The following is an 18316-nucleotide window of genomic DNA, read 5'->3' on the forward strand; positions in this document are numbered from 1 at the left end:
CCCCAGGGAATTTTGCTCTCCTGTCAGAACATTCTGAATTTTAAAAAATAAACATATTACCTATATAGCTCCACTGACTCCTTTGCCAGTGAGTCATTTTGGTAACTTCGTAGGTCCGCTGAAGCAATTCTTAAGTCTGCTAGCAGTGAACTCCCATGAGTATATGGGGACAGCAGACACATAGGATCTGGACTTTGCTGTTGCAGTTGCACATTTATATATATTTTTACCTAAAATAGATTTTTTTTAATGTATTGATATTTAATTTTAATTCCAAAAATATGAAGGATAGATTTTCCCTCAGTTAGCATAAGAGGAACGAGAGAGAATGGAGAAGGCAAACATTTATGGCATTCTTGTCAATTTACAAGAATCTGGTCCTCCGGTAAAACAAAACGCATGATTAAATCAGGGCACATTTGCAGCATCATTCTTTGATGAGACAAAGTCCTGGTTGTTATGTAAAAGCTTTATGAATGTGAAAATAGTTCATTTGCTTTTGTCCCCTGGGGAAGCATGCATGCGTCCAAATTCAAGATTTATTCTGTGTGAATGTATTATTTTACACAGTGGTTTAAATTCTCTTCAGAAGTCAGATTTATTCTCAAGATATCCATCTAACTGGGTCTCATGAACTGCACTTCTGAAGAATCTGTTTTCTTCAAAGTGGCCCTGAAGAGAGTGCACATGACCATCTTGCTTGTGCACTTGTTTACTGTAGACATCTAAAATAGGGCAGTGTGAAAATATAAAATACCACATCAGCACAGTGATCACGAATGATGAGCAAACTAACCTATTAACAAGGCTTAGACAAGTTGTGCATCAAGGCTTTGTTTCCTAAAACATCAGTAAATGAGCTGTTCTTGCTGCCTCCTTACATGGATTTAATCAGCAGGCAGGTGAAGAGCATCTATCCGTATAACCAGTTCACCTCATCCTTTCACTCACCTATGTGACCTGTTTTCTATTCTAGTTCCCTAAATCTGTGTTAACTTGAATTTCTCCCCATTCTAAAAAGTTTTCTCTATGCCATTCGCATCAAATTCAACACATTCCCTTATTCATCCTGCAATGACTTTGGGACCTTCTCCATTTTATTTTTATTGGAACCAAGAACGAAACCTTGATGCAGTGTTCTAAGTCAAAGTTGCTGTTAGAGTTCCTGCAGTGGAGCAATGATGTCAAACTGATTCTTGTCTTTACAATCTGTCTTTTGCTATAGTGAAATTCCTGCAAGCCTTTCAACAGAGATTGAGTTTGGCAGGGGGTCTTTAAATCCCCCTCTTGATACAAATGATAGCACAGTGCCACAAAACTAGTAACTGAACTAGGGAAAAGTCCTTCTACTTTTTCCAAACCCCTTTTCTCTTCCATGTTAAATCTACTGGTGCACAGAGCTGTAGAAGATTTAATTTTGTTTCATCCTTTTTCATGCCCCTCAACTGAATTAAGGCAAACCCAATTGAACTGATATAATTTTCCAGATTTTGAGCTGTGAGAGAGAATAGGATACTGTGAGACAGGCCACATAGATCTTAATCTCAGCTTTGCCATTAATTCTGCAATGCAAAGAAAATTATGTGCAAGACTTGTTTAATTTAAAATTAGATACAGCAGAAGAATTTTCATATGTGATCTCCAGAAATGTAAAATGCGTATGATAATACTATAGCCTGTTCCACCATATAGACTGTTTATAATTATTCTCTTTAAAAAAATTATGATCTTTTCATAAAAAATTGTAGGGGCAAAAATAATGTGATATTTTAATGTGTCTTGAGATTCTAATGTTTTAAGTGCAGCTTTAAGGATCTGATAGCAGCTCTCTTTTTCATCCACAGAAAATGGAAGCTACCTATTATGATAATATCATGGAACAACAGCGCTTAGAACCTGAGTTTTTCAGAGTTGGTTTTTATGGTCGGAAATTCCCATTTTTCCTGCGAGTAAGTTGAACTTATATAAAATACGACAAAGTGACCAGACTCAGAGTAGCAGTGAAGGCTTTGCATTTTTGTTGTGGGGATGTCTGCCATTCATCTTGTTTTTTATGCCTACACAAACAGACACAGCTTTCTGGCTGAAGGATGTGGTCCATTGGGAACATTCTTAGGAACAGAGATCAGAAATTTGACTCACGACTGTGTGTATTTTTGACAATCTGCAGATGCAGCACAACTTGCCTCTATATTAAGCAAAATGCTGTATTGCAGCAATGCTGGGTCATTACTCAACTCATTTTCATCATCTTAAATTATCATGCTTTAAAAAGTCTCACATGACAGAATGATTCTAATACCAGACTGATGACTCTCTTATGCCATCTACAAGTGAAAATTTCCTCTCTCTTCAACAAAAAGCGTAGCAGCTTCTCTGGACATGTCCTCACCCTGCGCTTATTGTTCAATCCATTTAAAATGTGAAATTATCTTATTTTCCTAATAAGGCATCAAACTTAAAATGGATATTTGTTCACACAATGTCTCGTTGCTAATTCAGAGCAAGAAAGGAATACAATCTGACAACTGCTGTCAGAACTGTTTGAAAATTGAGGGTAGATGCCATCTAGCTTGACAGGACATGCTACCCTGAACCATGCTTTCAAGGACTGGAGGTGCTCCTTTGCCTTCTCTTTAAAGAGTGATTTGACAAGAGATAGTACCATTCTTGAGTTACACAGTAAGAAGCCACAAAAAGCCGAACTGTGTACCATTTTGAAAACAGCACTCCAGTTTCCCTCTGATTGCCAAGTTGCTGGGTTTTTTGAACTAGGATTTAAACACTGGTGTTTAATTACAGTCTTCTAACGGAAACACGAGCAGGGGAACTAAAGGCAAGTTGGAATTAATCAAGGTGAAAATACTGGAGGATAAAGTGTGGTTTCAAAGGTGCAGTTGAGCAGTGCTACAATGCAGCGGCGTGAGTCGCTGTGCAGACCACACCTGCAGAGGAATCTGAGGCAGCCACGCGTGTGGCAGCACAAAGCAGGAGATGCCCTTTCCTGAGGATCTCCAGACAAACTGACAATTTCTTTTTTTTTTTAATATATATACATATCTAACAACAAATGTTTCAGAAAATGAATGACAACAAAGTCATTATGGCATATAAGCATTCCTACATTTGAAGTACTATCAGTGAATCTAGTTCAGCTTATTCTGTCATGGATCCTACAGTTCTGGACCCTGCACGGTGTATGTGTTCAACACCTGCACAAGTGTTCAGTGCGCAGCACTTACTCTTTGTGAAACAGTATAACAATATGGATACTTGGCTGGAGACGTTTACAGCGAACATGAGCACACATAATTATAATCCTTGTTAATTTTGCAATTATATTTGGTAGCAGTACTTCTGATAGCAGATTACTAATGTAGCAATCTCATTAAAAGTCGTCCTCCTCCTTTCTCTCTCTAATGATCCATACAGCACACACATTGCGAAGCACAGACTAAGCCCATTAGCAATCACATCAGCGTGGATCACACTGTAAAGAGATTGGAAGCAGCTATTCTAGAGAAGAAAAAGATTTACATGGATTTAAAATTTTCAAATGGATATAGGAGTGATTTAAAGTGATCAAGTAACTCCATGCCCTTTTCTCATTTATTTTTCTATTGTTGTATAGTTTAAGAGAGAAATAACCACTTCTTTCTACATATTTGATTTTGAAGACCCTTTGTCTAGAAAAGTCATTGTTCATGTTTCTATGAATTCTGCATCTATTTGTAGCCTTCCTACATAAGTAAATTAAAACTATCCATGTCTTCCACCTAGCAGAACTTCAAGTGAGGCCTGACAAGCCATGTTCTGAGATCCTCTGTTGGCATCTGTCTGAAAAGTCTATTAAATTTAGCTTTGAGGTGTTTTCAGGGCATTATTTTTAGAACCACCATAACTTTATTTATAGGCCTACAGTTTTCTGGTTTGCTGCAGTCAAAAGCTAAAATAGAGAATGCAGTAAGTGTCATGAATAGATTCACCTTCAAACATGGACTCACTCCAAATTTAATAATAGCTGCAAAGTTTGGGCATTACAGACTGAACTGTCGAGACTCATCATGCAGTTTTTCTCCCAGTTCATTGGTTGCTGTGACTGATGTGTACAAAGTGGCATATGTCACAGCTGGAACAGGAGATCCGTTCCATACAGTTGAAATGCAAAGCCAAAGATAACTGCACTCCTTGGTCATGTTTTATGATCAGGTTTTTTGTCACTTTCTCTTTGATTGTGCTACAAGATCAAGAACTGTTTGGACAGAACCTTTTTCCAGAGCAGTTCACAAAACATCGTTGCATATACTGCAGCTTCTAAATGCAAGAAATAGAAGGAGGGAACTGTTCTTGTTTGCTGGGATTCTTTCTTTGTTCCATGAAGGTGAAAAATTTCCTTATACTTCTATTCATTTTTAATGTGCATGAGAGTTAAAACTACCAGAATTAGATAATTTGCCTGCTTTGACTGACCTTGCATTAGGACACATGAACACCAAGCAAAATTGTGTTTTGTGGTAATAGAGTTGAGACACTGGAATACAATCTTAATGACACTGAGGGCTTTAGAATCCTGTGTCTTGCTGATCAAAGTTTGAGATGGCTCACAAAGCATTCAAGAGCTCTGCACAAGTGGTTTAATGCCTCAAGAGGCATATCTAAATGCAAGCTTTCCATTACTGGTAGAAATGACATTTTGTTCATCGAGAGGAAAGTGCTTTTAGGGCTGAAGGGAAATTTGCTAAGTGGCCACTGAGAATTCTTGGTAAGGCTTTTCCATATTACTCCACTACAGACACGGGAGTTCCTGAGGGTGTATTGTTCGGCATGATCAGAGGTGGATTTGTATGGCAACAATACAACAATGATTAAACAATGATTTTTCTGAACAGTTTGTTACAACTTCTCTCTGAGGATAACTGATAAACACGTATGTCTCCGTCTGTTCTATGAAATCCTCAGGACTTTTATCCAGTTGGTATAAACTGTATTTGACAGCAGCTTTCCCCGCGTAGGACAGCTGAGCTGGTGACTTAGCCTCAAGTTTTGGTTAGTATGTTTCAGTCTGGTCTAGTTAAAAAACAGTGCCTTCAAGTTGTCTAAAAAGCAAATAAGAAATTAAAATAGAACTGAATGCTATGTGTGTATGGATCAGAGGCATCTTTCTGCTGAGAGATCAGTGGAATAGTCTACTTGTTCATCACTTGATGAAATACATTGTACAGAAAAAGGAAGGGATAAAATATATCAGCTGTATTAAATGCACATTTTACTCTTATATTAGCATATTGACTTTTTCATTTATCTTTGGTTTTGAAGCAGTAGAATTTGAAGCAAGATAAAAGCTGATAGAATTTAACTTACTTTTAAGGAGACTAATGTTCTTGTCCTTCTTGCAGAACAAAGAATATGTGTGTCGGGGCCACGACTATGAGAGACTGGAAGCCTTCCAGCAGAGGATGCTGAGCGAGTTCCCACAAGCCATTGCGATGCAGCATCCCAACCACCCGGATGACTCTATATTGCAGTGTGATGCCCAGTGTATCCTTCAGTGAAAGGGCAAACTGTCATTAGAACTGTGGTAGAGCACAGAGCAGGAAGGTAACAAAAAGATCATCAACTTGGACACCTCAGTTCCTGAGTGTCTCAGGTAGAGCTGGATAAGGATAAAACCATACACCTGACTACAGCAGACATTAACTGCTTCACTGTGCTATGTATTGTTGCAGAGAACTGTCCCTTTTTATTCATGGAGTAATGCAGGTCATATTTGATGTGTAAGGGAAACAGCTGGGCTTGCTCACATCTGCTTGGTCACATCCGTGTTTTAACCTTTACCAAGAGCATTGCCATAATGCACATTTTGTCTTATTAAAAGCACTCCTGATACCTTCTCTTGAAAAGCATTTTGTTGAGAACAGATATTAATTGCAAACTGTTATTTTACCATTGTGTTTATTGTTCACATCAGTAGTCTTATTTTTTTGCAGTCTCCCTTTCTTTTAAACTGATGAACTCTCTCATGCCTAAGGATTTGAATCTCATTCTTCTCATTGCTAATCTGTGCTGTGACTTGATGCAACCAATAGAATGCTGTGTACACTTACAGACTGAACCACGTAACATTCAGTGGGTCTGCAGAGTCTTTGGGAGATTTTAGTCAAGAACACTGCTGTTTGGCTTGTGTGACAACAGCAAGGATATTGTGCAGGACTTGAACCATAAAGAGACATTGTCAGCAAGTAAAATCTCCTGAAATTGTCTCGTGTTTCCCATTTGTCTTACATAGCACATGCTTTTCACTCTTCTTTGCTATGTGACACTGATAGTTTCATAGAAAGAGGGGTGTTGGTTTGTTTATGCTTGCGGAGATCTTGTCTGTAATACTGAGGTTAATCCAGTTTAATTAAACTGGACTGTAAATTGATGAAATTAGGGAAACTTTGGTTTGTACACAAAGCTGAGGTATCTAAGGTGAAATTTATCAAAGGTAAATATTAGATATTTAGGTACCTAACACACTGACATGCACTGAAGTGCCTACATAAACGAGGCACCTAGTTCTAATTAAAACTAACAGGAACTGGATATTTTGACTGCGGTAGGTATTTTGGATGTGTTACTACATACTGTCTGCATCATCAGGTATTTTCCTCTTTAGTTAATCTGGCTGTGCGGTGCTGTAACTCTGAAGACTCTCCCAGTAGCTCTAGTCTACCCTTCTGTTGTTTCACTTGCAAAAGGAGAGCGTTGGAATCCAAAGAGAAGTGCAACTTTCTGAATTCACCATCCTGTTTATTTCCACAGTAGAGCTAGCTTTCCTGGTTGATGTCCTGTGGCTTTCTTTGACTGCATAATTCGCAGATTTACAGATCTATGCAGTGACTCCCATCCCAGACAATATAGATGTGCTGCAAATGGACCGTGTCCCTGATCGCATAAAGAGCTTTTACCGAGTCAACAACATCCGGAAATTCCGCTATGACAGGCCCTTCCACAAGGGCCCAAAGGACAAAGAGAATGAATTTAAGGTAGAAGTAGCAAATAAGCAGCGTTTAAATCTCTTCAAGGCAAATACTGTCTTATTATTTTATGCTGATATAGCCTTTCAAGTAATCCTGATTTGAAACAAATAGCTGTTGAGTCCAGTGGTTATATACCTGACCTGATTAAAGCATTGTCCAGTTTAAAAGTGAGTTATCTTAGTGCCAAGAGAAATGCATTTTGAAGCAAGAATGGGTTTTTTTTGTTTGGCTGTTAGAAATTTTGAACATGTTGCTCTAGACTATACTGACTTCTGGTTATGTTGTTAAGTGACTTTCAGTATGATATTATGCCAAGTAAGTTAACATTTTCTGAACTTCACCCCCTTAGCACCTGTAGTAGGAGAACAGATGATGTGACTGTGATTTGCTGTGCACCTCACATCCTCACTTACTCTTTGCAGAGCTTGTGGATTGAACGTACCACTCTGACCTTGACTCACAGTTTGCCTGGGATCTCTCGTTGGTTTGAAGTGGAGAGAAGAGAACTGGTAACATCCATAGTTCCTGTAATTGGGGTTTGAAATGATGAGTTACTGAGGACATGGGATAGGGAACTGAAAACTCCTTTGGCTGAAGTCTTGCAGTTTAAAATGATGAAGTTTACCATTGCTTACGTATGTCCTTTTTCCACCACTTAGTCTAAATAATTGCTGAATGTAACCAGGGAGGGAACATGACAGTATAATAGAGATAGTGCCAAAAAGATGGAATAATTGCATTGTTGCCATGTCTTCAGTATACAGAAATAAGTTATCGCAACCCAGTGACGTGAAATACAGCACTGCCACCAGCAGAGTTTGTTAACGTAGCTCATTTTGAATAAAGCTGTAACAACTAAGAGATAACTGAACAATCCTAGAGTATAATTTCATTGCAAAGAAGATAATAAATCTCAGTGAAGTGTCTATGGAATTAAAGTATATTTTTTTGCCTTTGAGGTTGAAGTAAGTCCTTTGGAAAATGCCATTCAAGTGGTTGAGAACAAAAACCAGGAGCTGAGAACACTGATAAGCCAGTACCAGCATAAACAAATGCATGGTAACATTAATCTTCTCAGCATGTGTCTGAATGGAGTGATCGATGCAGCTGTTAATGGGGGAATTGCACGGTACCAGGAGGTAAGCCAAGCTCTGCTTCTGAATTTAGTGTCATCTTTTTTTCAATTTTATTTCCATTTCTGTTTAAAAGAGGGTATGACTTAATAAGATAAGAACTTTTCACGCACATTATCTAAAAATGTGTTTAAAACCCTGCTTGGTTATTCTGCATCAGTGCTTGCATAGCCACATGTCAACAGGATGATCCAAAGGTGGAGCTGGGCTATTGCATTGCAGTAGGTGCAGTTGGCATTGGGGCTCTCAAGAATGAAACTTTGCTTACCTGGAAATCCTGTCTTGGCAGGTAAAAGATTGAAGCAGATTTTTTTATACTGCTTTCATTATAAATCCATTTTGAAATAGAGGCAGTGGCACTCATAGTAATCGAGACAGATTGCGCCTGAAATCAGGAAAAGCTGCTAATTCGTGCTACTCACCCATTATCTTTGTAGCCTAAGGTCAGACTCACTGTAACCCTGAAATGATCTTAAATGCAGTATGTTATCCACTATAATCTTTGGCAAGCTGTTACTTAAACTCTGCTTTGCAAATGGTTAAGTCTAGGATGAAATACTGTAAGATGGCCCAGAGGTGTGGGACGTGTTTCCTACAGAGCCGTGAGGAGAACGCACTTCATTCTTTACATTAGACCACATTACTCACTTAATTTCTTTAACTTATGGCAGTTATATGAAGGAAACTGTATAAAATTGAAATAACTAGATGGTACATGGCTTAGTGGTATTGCTCATCACTACTACATGGGGAAACTTGATCAGATTCATGATTCAGCAGAATCACCAAGGTTGCTAAAACTGTACTGTAGCTTTACCTGGATCCCAGAGTGCTAAAAGCAGTAAAATTGAGCTGCTGCTATTAACTTATGTATGTAGTTTGCCTAAGATTTTTAGACCTTTTCCTCTCCTCCTTTGACACCAAGTTGTGATGAAATACCTGCCAGTAAGCAGAAGGCTTTTTTTCCTTTTCTTTCCTACAGGCCTTTTTTGATAAAGATTATATCACAAAGCACCCTGGAGATGCAGAGAAGATCACACAGCTCAAGGAACTCATGCAGGAACAGGTACTGTTTCTCAGATGCAAAACAACATTGCTACAGTGTCTGGATTCATCAGCAGTCAGTCAAAACACACCAGATCCAACTGATTCATTCAGAAACAAAGAATTACAGTACAGGACATCTAAAGTACATTTAAACAAAAAAGGGGGGAAGTGGCCAAGGAGTTTATGAACAAGCCGTTTACTTTATGGGACATGAAGTGAAGCTCGGCTAAAAGTACATTAATTTTGTAGTCTCCATTTATAATCCAGTAGACATCCTGCCAGATTTCAGTCCTGCCAGATTTCAATCCTGCCATTCATTTTTGGCATTTTGAATTATGTTTTCCCAGTAAAATTCAAAGATAATGACAGTCAGACAGGCCAGGTCAGACAAGATTAAACTGGCAGAGCTACATGGGAAAACTTAATGCCTATTTATATTATCTGCAGTTGTATTTTTCATTAGTGTCTTCATGAAATATCTTGGTAGATAAAGCTAGCTGGATGCTTTGATGGAAGTGAAATCAGAAGCTCATATCGCTCTTAAATGAAAGTTTGGCAAGATATAACCCACTAAACAATGTGTCCAAGTCTGAATGGAGCTACTAGGCCTGTTTCTTCAACAAATCACTTAACTGCATTTCATATTTCCCATCTGTGAAATAAAGATAATGCTTATCTCCCTTCAATCCTCAAGAGGATGGCTGAAGATTAATTAGTTATTGTTTGTACAGACTTTGGGTCATGTAGGGAATTATATACATCTTGAGCCTGCTATCAGTACTATTTTCTTTCATCTGAGAGCTTATATAATCTCATTCAATCACTAATATTATGTCTGACCTTTGAAGAAGTGACCTTTAAAAATAAAAAATGAGCAACAGAAAGAGTGACTATGCATGCCGCACTACCACGGTGCAGCTCAATTATCAGAAACTCCTTTTAGAAATCTCTGTTGGCAACTTTGACCCCTTCTCTGACACTGGGTGGATGGAATTTTCTTTGTCACGATGAATTATGTGTGTGAGGACGTAAGGCTGTTCACTCTGGAGAGAGAATCAATCTGGTAATTCTTTACAGTTAGAAAAGTAATCCAACATGACATAAATGTACTTGTCTCACACTTAAAGTACTTGTTGAAGTAATATGAACTTGCCAGGTCCCTAGACTTGCTTAATTATCAGCAGTCTTGTAAATGAGCAGTGGCATATTTTACATCACTTTCTTGCATACTAACAGAAGTGTGGGACAGGCTTCTAGTCTATCTCTTAGACACAATTTATTTGTTTTTGTGATCTTATGTTTTCTTTTTAACAGGTACATGTCCTAGGAGTGGGTCTGGCAGTCCATGAGAAATTTGTACACCCAGAAATGCGTCCCCTGCATAAGAAACTGATAGACCAGTTCCAGATGATGCGATCCAGTCTGTACCATGTAAGCTGATAGTCATTTTTCCCATTTTGAATCATTTAGAGTTATGATTAAAATTTTATCAGTTGCAGTAAGGTTCACAAAAGAGCTGGGCTGATACAGCACTGATTGAACCTACTAGATTGCCAAATTGTCAAAAGAATTCTTTATTTTTGTGCAAGAAGAAAGTCCTAGTAAGTCTCTTAACTTAGCCTGTAATTAAATGAGAATCTTTAATATTTATTTGTTCCACAAAACAAATGTAAAGTTTAATTTTCAGTTGCTGTCTTACATAGCAGAAAATGATGTAAAATGGAGGAAGAAAGATGAGCAGAAGGTGTTAGATGTTGAGCTCTGCAGAAGAACTGCTATAATTTGGAGTAGCATGACACGGATTAGGCCCTCCAGAAGTGGCTTTATATAGAAAGCAACAAAAATTCTTGTTGGTTACTTTAGACGTCCAACTCTGGTCATCACAGTATGCACTGTTGTGGGTCTGTAGCTTCTAGATAGCCAACAGAACTGCCTCCAGAGCATAGTTCACACCATGTGTTATTTAGCAGTAGTACAAATATCATCCTCTAGGAATGATTCCTTTCTGTCTGGGTGTGCTCTGCTGTACATCAGTGCTCCATGACAACTGTACTTGAGACAGCTTTGCCAGGGGGGGTCTCAGAAATTTGCAGTGCATTCTCCTCTTCCTGGTATAGTGAAATCTTTACGGATACCTAGACACTACCTTGGACATTATCACAACCCAACTAAAGGATATCTTTCTGTAATGTAAAAGAATTATTTTAAATACTTGTGTTAGCACTTTATTATGTATTTTTTAAGTTAGCTTCTAACTTAAAGGCTTTTTCCTTCATTCTTAGGAGTGAACACTATGCAAGGATGGCCAGAAATAACAGCACCAGAATTTTAAAATATGGCCTTTCTTTTTCAAAGCAGATGACATCTGTGCAGGTTGCAGTTGCGAGTTTGAGTTCTCTGCCTTTCTTGAGAGTTTGGATAAGATCTCCTTTTTTGAGTTCGCATTCGTTTTTTGAAACATGTAGGTGGCTGTAATTTAAGCCACACTGTGAACAGGGGCTAGAAAGTGGCGTTGGAAACAACCAGAAAATAAGGTTGAAAGCACTGATGCTCTTTATCCTGTGGAAATGCAGAATAACTGAAGAGAACATGGAAACAGATCAGGATTTTCCTGAGAAGAAAATGTGTAATTTTCCATGACCAGCTTAGCTCAAGTATGTTCCCTTTGCAGGAGTTACCTGGTTTGGACAAGCTGAGTCCAGCCTGTTCTGGCAATAGCACCCCTCGCAGCAATGTTCTGGTTTCGCATGGACCAATGAGCCCAGAGAGCATAAAGCTGGTGCATCGACACAGGTACCGTGTTTTTTTTCCTGCTGAAGTATCTAGGACCTCTGCACACGGTTGCATTAAGATTCAAAGATGTAAGAAGTGGTTAACAGTACTGCAGGAGGAGCAGGATGAGTTTTGGCAGAAGTGCCTTTTATATTCATTCAGTGCTAATTATTAAAGTTTGAGGATTGGAATGAGAAGGTTGAGAAATCCAATTTGCAGCAAATGCTAAACACCTCCAGGTGTTACTCTGTCAGTTTGCTTACTGTAGAGGCAGAAACACACATCTGTCACTCCACCCTCCAAATTCAGTCTGACTTTGGAGGTTCCAACTTCTACTTCTGTTATGGAAATGGCAAATAAATTGGTTCTTATCTACCATAAAAGGAAAATTGTAATGCTCGGTATGCACCTATTTCTAAGGATCAAAAAATGTTCACATCATTTTTTAGCATTCTGATCAGATCAGAACCCAAGTATAAGAAAGGCTGCCAGGTTGTTTTGATCAGAATACCAAAAAATGGCTCAGTCCTCAGGAAAACATCTGAAAATGTGGATGATTATTCAAACTGAATATCTGTCTATAAAACCCGAGATAATGATTGAGGATAAAAATCGGGATTTTCAGGGCAAAACAGTGCTTTTGTATCCCGCCAAAATTGATTATTTGAAAATGTACATATCCATGCCAGTATAAAAAACAGTGATAGGAATGTCACTGAAGTGATGAAATTTTAATTGTTGTTCTGTGTTTATTTCCCTTGGTGGGTCCACATAGCTCAGCTGTTAGTAAAGCAGGCATGAAAAGCTGTGGAAACTTGGTCTTGACTACATGAATCCCCGATGGTGACATTCTTTTTAGAATTAGAACTGCATAGCTCTTACACTACTTTACTGGCTTGGCATTTGACAGTTGGTGTCTGGCTGATAAATTATTTTTCCTCAAAAATCCTCACTTTGTAAAGCTTTTTTTAGTTCTTAGTGCAAGCTATGGAGATTCTCTAGTGTACAAAATATGTATTTGTGTATGTGATTCAGAGTGACAAAGGAAGAACTGATGTCATGAGTGAGATCAGGGTGTAGCCTGCACACCAGCTGCATTAATTTACTGTCAGCCACAAAGCTGCCTTCAACTGTAACGCTGAGGCCCATGAGGTGCAATAAGGAAAACTGTATTTTGACCTGTGCGCCTCATGCTTGGCTTCCTTTGCAATGTTTTTTAAGCTGCTCCCACTCATCATACTTCAGCATTAAAAAGGAGAGTGGTTTCAGAACGCTCTGTTATAAACAAAACAGATATGCACCCAGCGTCATGAAATGATGTTAACATGGCTTTGGATTCTGAAATTCGACATCCTACATGCTTTCTCTCACGTGTAACCATATTGTCACTTATTTTGTGTTTACTCACGTTATGGATTTATTTAGGCTTATTTGGCCTGAGTTTTCAAAAGTGTTTGACATCTAGAGGTGACCTGAAGCAGTACGTAACTGCAGGTACTTACTAGCCTGGAAGAAGTCAGGCTTCAGAAATTAAAACACAGGTTCAAAAAATGATGATGCCCTGGTTCTGTCTGTTTTTATTCCAGCCCACTGAACTTGCTTGGTTCAGTCCGACACTCATCGTCCTCTCTGTCGTCCCACACCTCCAGCGAAACAGGAAACCTGGTTATCCTAACGGACAGCTCTGTGGGAGAGACTGCTGAGGACATGTACCACATGCAGGTACAGCGGGTGTTACAAACAGCACCGACAGTCATGCTTAGGAAGAGTACGCTTTACCCATACACACACTTGGATCTCTCCTGTGATATTTTTCTCAAAGAACTTAACAGGTAGAATCTAACATTATTCAAGAAAGATGAGAGAGTAATTCAGCCAGGTTTACTTTGGGAAGTAATCTTCTGTATTTGTACAGTAAGAGTTGATACTGTGGTCCAAGATCATCCTGTTGCTTTCAGAAAGTGAAATTTTAGTCAGCATGTTATTTATCTGACCAGTTCAACATAAGCAGTCAGTATTGCTCTTGGTTTGTGGGAGGGTGAAGTGAGTCCCACAGCCCCGCGTGCAGACTAACAGTGGCCTGCGCTGAAGCTGTTTCCTAGACGGAGGCTACGCTGGGTGATCTGAGACAGGTAAATATGTAATGCATTGATCTGCTCAGTTCTCTCTTGACGATTTCTCTGCCTCCTGCAGCTTGTTTACCCTAACTCCCGGTACCAGGGCTCAGTCACCAACGTCTCTGTTTTATCCTCGTCCCAGGCTAGCCCTTCCACCTCCAGCCTGAGCTCTACTCACTCGGCACCATCCCAGATGATTAACTCTGCCCCTTCCAGTGCTCGAGGTAAGAATGGATGGACCCAAACGAAGGGTTAACTGGACGTGCAGGCATCCCCTAAACTTGGCAGTCTTGTTGACTTACTGGTGAAAGACGACCCACGCTGAGATATACCACTGTGTCTCTTCTGGAGCTGTGAATGCCTCTTCAAAAATCATTTCTTAAAAAATGTTTTTCATTCTTCAGAAATAGATGTCTTAATTTTTCTTCAGCAGTATTTGGAATGTATCTCTGATACATGCTGGTTTCAGGCAGTTAAATTTCATAATGATTTCCATTGTTCCGCCACAAAATTGTGGCAGGCAATCTAGAGGAGGACAAAAAGTCTTTGGTATAGAACTTACAAGAGAGAGATCATGAAGACAAAGACAAATAATTCATTTTACACATTTAATTAAATTATGGCACAAAAAAGAACTTGAGGCAGTTTAGCAGAAACGTGTGTATACAAAAGCATATGCATACAGTGAATGTTTAAAGATATGAATTCTAAGTACTGAACTCAAAGAAGGGCTTCCCTGCTGGGAAATTCTTGAAGAAAGGAAAAATATAAAAACAGACTCTAGGGGTACCCATATTGCCTTTCCTGTTACAGTAGCTGGTCTTCATATTGCTAATCATTTTCTTCCTAAACCATCCATGCAACCTCCTGACTTCGGTTACTTCTATTCAAGTTGTTTGGGTTTTTTTTTCCTCTCATTTTGGATTCTCAATTGCAGGTTCACAAATTTCTATACCTCTTTTCACAGGTTCCTGAAGAAGGTGTCCAGGACCATAGTCATAGATAGAAGCTGATATTTAAATCTCACCCTTTTTTCCCATACAGGGGAACTGTACGTCTCCTTATGGACAAAGCATACAGAGAAGGGCCCTTTCTCTTGGGCCAGCTTGGGGCTTTTTTGCTCTGTTTTGCAGTAAAATCTTAATTGACTGGCTGTTGTTATGAAAGAGATGCATCAAAGTGTTTTAATTGAAGGATAAGATGGAGTAGAAAGGTGAGAAGTGGACATCTTCAACTAAAGGCAAATAGCTTCGCTAACTACCAAGGGCTGGAAGGAAAATAATGACAATTCAGATAGTCAAGTAACCAGATGAAAGTGTCATAACAGAAAGGGAAGGTGGAACTGAGTACAGGGCTGCCATGTCAGGGACACATCCTTAAGTGGATGCGCCTCAGCTGGCCTGTGAGGTTTAAATGTTTGGAGGCATCTGAGGCGTTTTGGTGCTCAGAGCATTTCAGGCTGTTTTCCACTTTAAAAAAACCCAGTGCTCACAGTGACAGGCTGTGCCAGTCTTCCTGAGCTCAATGGCTTCACAGTATCATCAGTTTCCCTCTTCACTGGATTCTTTGCTGTTGCTTAGAAACCAAAGTGATGACTGCTACAAAGGGTATGGTGCTGATGGATGAGCCAACAGCACCTCCCAGAGATGAGAAATAGACAGTGTCAATGACCACAAATGAGGAAACAGTAAGAGAAGTAATGATTTTGAAAAATTCTCCAATATATATATCTATTTTACTTTTAATTCTTATTAGTGTGTTTTAATAGCCTATGATACAACATTTTGTCTCTGCAAGTTTTGTTCACTTTTAAGATAGGTGAGCACAGCATTCAGGCATTACCCACTGACTGCGGGATTTCACTCCCAGTAAAGTCTCAGATGCTGTTTGTGTTTCACAGTGTGCAAGTCACTATTCTGGTTATTAAGACACTGCTGTTTGGAATGGAGTTGTTCGTAACAAGAAAAAGCCCTTACACTCAAGTTCCACTATGTTAATATAGCTTTGTTTTTCTCCTTGGTGATTTTTCCTTCTGATTTGTTTTTTAATTGGGTAACTGATGCTTGTGAAAATGAGAGACCAATATCATTGGCTGGAGCAAGGTACTTCACAAACATCACATGTGCAGCTCTGCCAATGCACCTCTATCCTTTTTTTTTTTTCTTTTTTTTTATTTATTTATATTCTTTTTAATTTAGTGCTGGTGAAAGGTGCTGGATTGACAACACTGGAGGCTGAAGCCCTCTATTTATCCACAGAACAGATACAGCATGGGCGGCAGCCGTGCAAGCTTCCTCACGCTGCCCCCACCAATGTGCCTCATCTCTGTCCTGGAGGGACCACCTCTAGAGGTGAGAGGAAAGTTCAGTCACCATGACCCATCCAAACCGTGGCCTTTCTGCTGAGACTGCCAACAAAGCTACAATAGTCACAATGCTACAGTTAACCACTTCTCAGATGGGAAGTATGCAAAGGCCAACAATTAATTTCGTACGGGCCACCTAAATTTATCAACTTAGCATCTTTGTCAACCATGGATTTAACCAGAGCATAGTTACCAAGGATTTCTAGGTTTCTGTCAGATACTTAAATGCTTCTCTCATTGATTCAAACAATCATGTAGAACCGAAAAACCACTGTCGCGTTATCCAGATACTTATACCACCTTCTCTGTTTAACTGCAGAGTCCCTTCTGGAGCTCAGCTACTAGCACTGTTCTGAGGAGACAGCTATCTTTATAATATAGACTAATTCTGTTAGTAACCAAAGGAAGCCATGGCCATTTGTATAAAGAATCCAGCAGGAATTTAAATCTTACTTCTAATTCTCCACTTCCAAAAAATTACCCTTTTATTAACGTTTAAAACATCAACACAAGCAAATTATTTGGCTTGTCCAAAGAAAAGAATTTCATTTGAAGGATAGTCATCAAGACACTAGATTAATGATTTGATCACATCACTGAACAGCAGATTAAAGCCTTATACTAGTTATAATATACACAAGTTAGAGCAAAAGTTTTAAGTGGAATTGTCATCAGAATACAGTAAGAATTTTCTAATTCTGTGCTAAAGACAAAGACATCGCTAGTTACTCTGTTTTTCAGTTTCACAAGTATGTGTCTTTCAGTTCACACCTGACTCAACCCTTGTATAGCTTCTTCCCTACCAAGAAAGCAACACCTGTTGTATGGAGGATCAATAAGAAATTCAGTTTGTTTTGGCTTCATTTGAGGTGACTCATGAGGCACTGCTCTAACCTTACTGGAGTTAAAGGATTATTAAGTTATAATATGTTAGTTGAGTAGAAATTGTAACGCAAAAAGGCCTGGAAAGAACTAGGCGTGGGTTCATTTTTTTTTCAGTAACTTCATTTAAAATATGTTTGGGACTCCTCAGATGCACTCTAAAAGCAACTCCCATTTGACACTTGACACCTCTTAAGGCATCCTTACTGCCTCCTCGACACAGCCCCCTTTTTCAGGTGTAGAAAATGAGTCCCGGTGTCTTTTCAGCACTTTGCAAGAACCCATTTACATACATTAAAAACTTGTCTCTTAAAGAAAAAAAATAATATGATGATTTGGTGCAGGAGCAAACTGTTTTCGTAACAGTAATGAAAATGATGAATCAGGAGAAAAGAATGAGTTTGGAATTTAACTACATTAATTTTCAGTTTCATTCCTTAAAACTGATTAACACTTTCACAATGAAAAAAAGAAAAACTACCTCTGGCTTCAGCATAGGTTTTCCTTTCTCATTAACAGTATGTACAGCGCTGCACACATCAAGTGTGCCAAGCTACAAAGCTAAAAGGCATAAACCTGTATAAACTGATGGCACAAACAGGTGGTTTGCATCTTGGAAATAAAAGAACAAGGATGACAAGATAATAAAAGGGAAAAGTTTACAGTGTGGGTTGTGCTGTGATGTAGTTTTGGGCACACCTAAAAGTTCCAGTATCCTTGCATTTGTCATGCAGAAACAGGACTATCTGTGATGTGTGAGTAAAAGAGACTCAGCATAAAGCGTTAACACTGTTTTCCAAGCTGATGTTGTATCTAAGAGCAAATAATGCCGTCTAACTATGTTGCTGTTTCATGTCTGGGGAGAAATGCAGATACTGCAGGCTGTTCATGTCAGGGTGGGGGTGTAGATTAACCTGGGATCTGCCACCCCTGATGGAATCGTTGCCATTGTAGGACCTTATCCTGCATTCTGCTGGA

At 39.0% G+C, this 18316-nt stretch overlaps 1 protein-coding gene across 1 annotated transcript in view; it reads left to right on the forward strand.

The window, feature by feature from the left end:
- DOCK3 (dedicator of cytokinesis 3) overlaps window positions 1-18316 on the forward strand; it is a gene marked incomplete at both ends in the record, with an annotated part of 194875 nt that overhangs the window by 169017 nt on the left and 7542 nt on the right. Inside the window, 11 exon segments of the mRNA XM_082060424.1 lie at window positions 1845-1949; window positions 5397-5538; window positions 6862-7028; window positions 7445-7531; window positions 7982-8161; window positions 9138-9221; window positions 10517-10633; window positions 11874-11995; window positions 13561-13696; window positions 14234-14315; window positions 16290-16442. Coding sequence (XP_081916550.1) covers window positions 1845-1949; window positions 5397-5538; window positions 6862-7028; window positions 7445-7531; window positions 7982-8161; window positions 9138-9221; window positions 10517-10633; window positions 11874-11995; window positions 13561-13696; window positions 14234-14315; window positions 16290-16442 — 1375 coding nt within the window.

Source organism: Streptopelia decaocto, assembly GCF_964273445.1.
Source record: "Streptopelia decaocto genome assembly, chromosome: 8".
NCBI classification, from domain to species: domain Eukaryota; kingdom Metazoa; phylum Chordata; class Aves; order Columbiformes; family Columbidae; genus Streptopelia; species Streptopelia decaocto.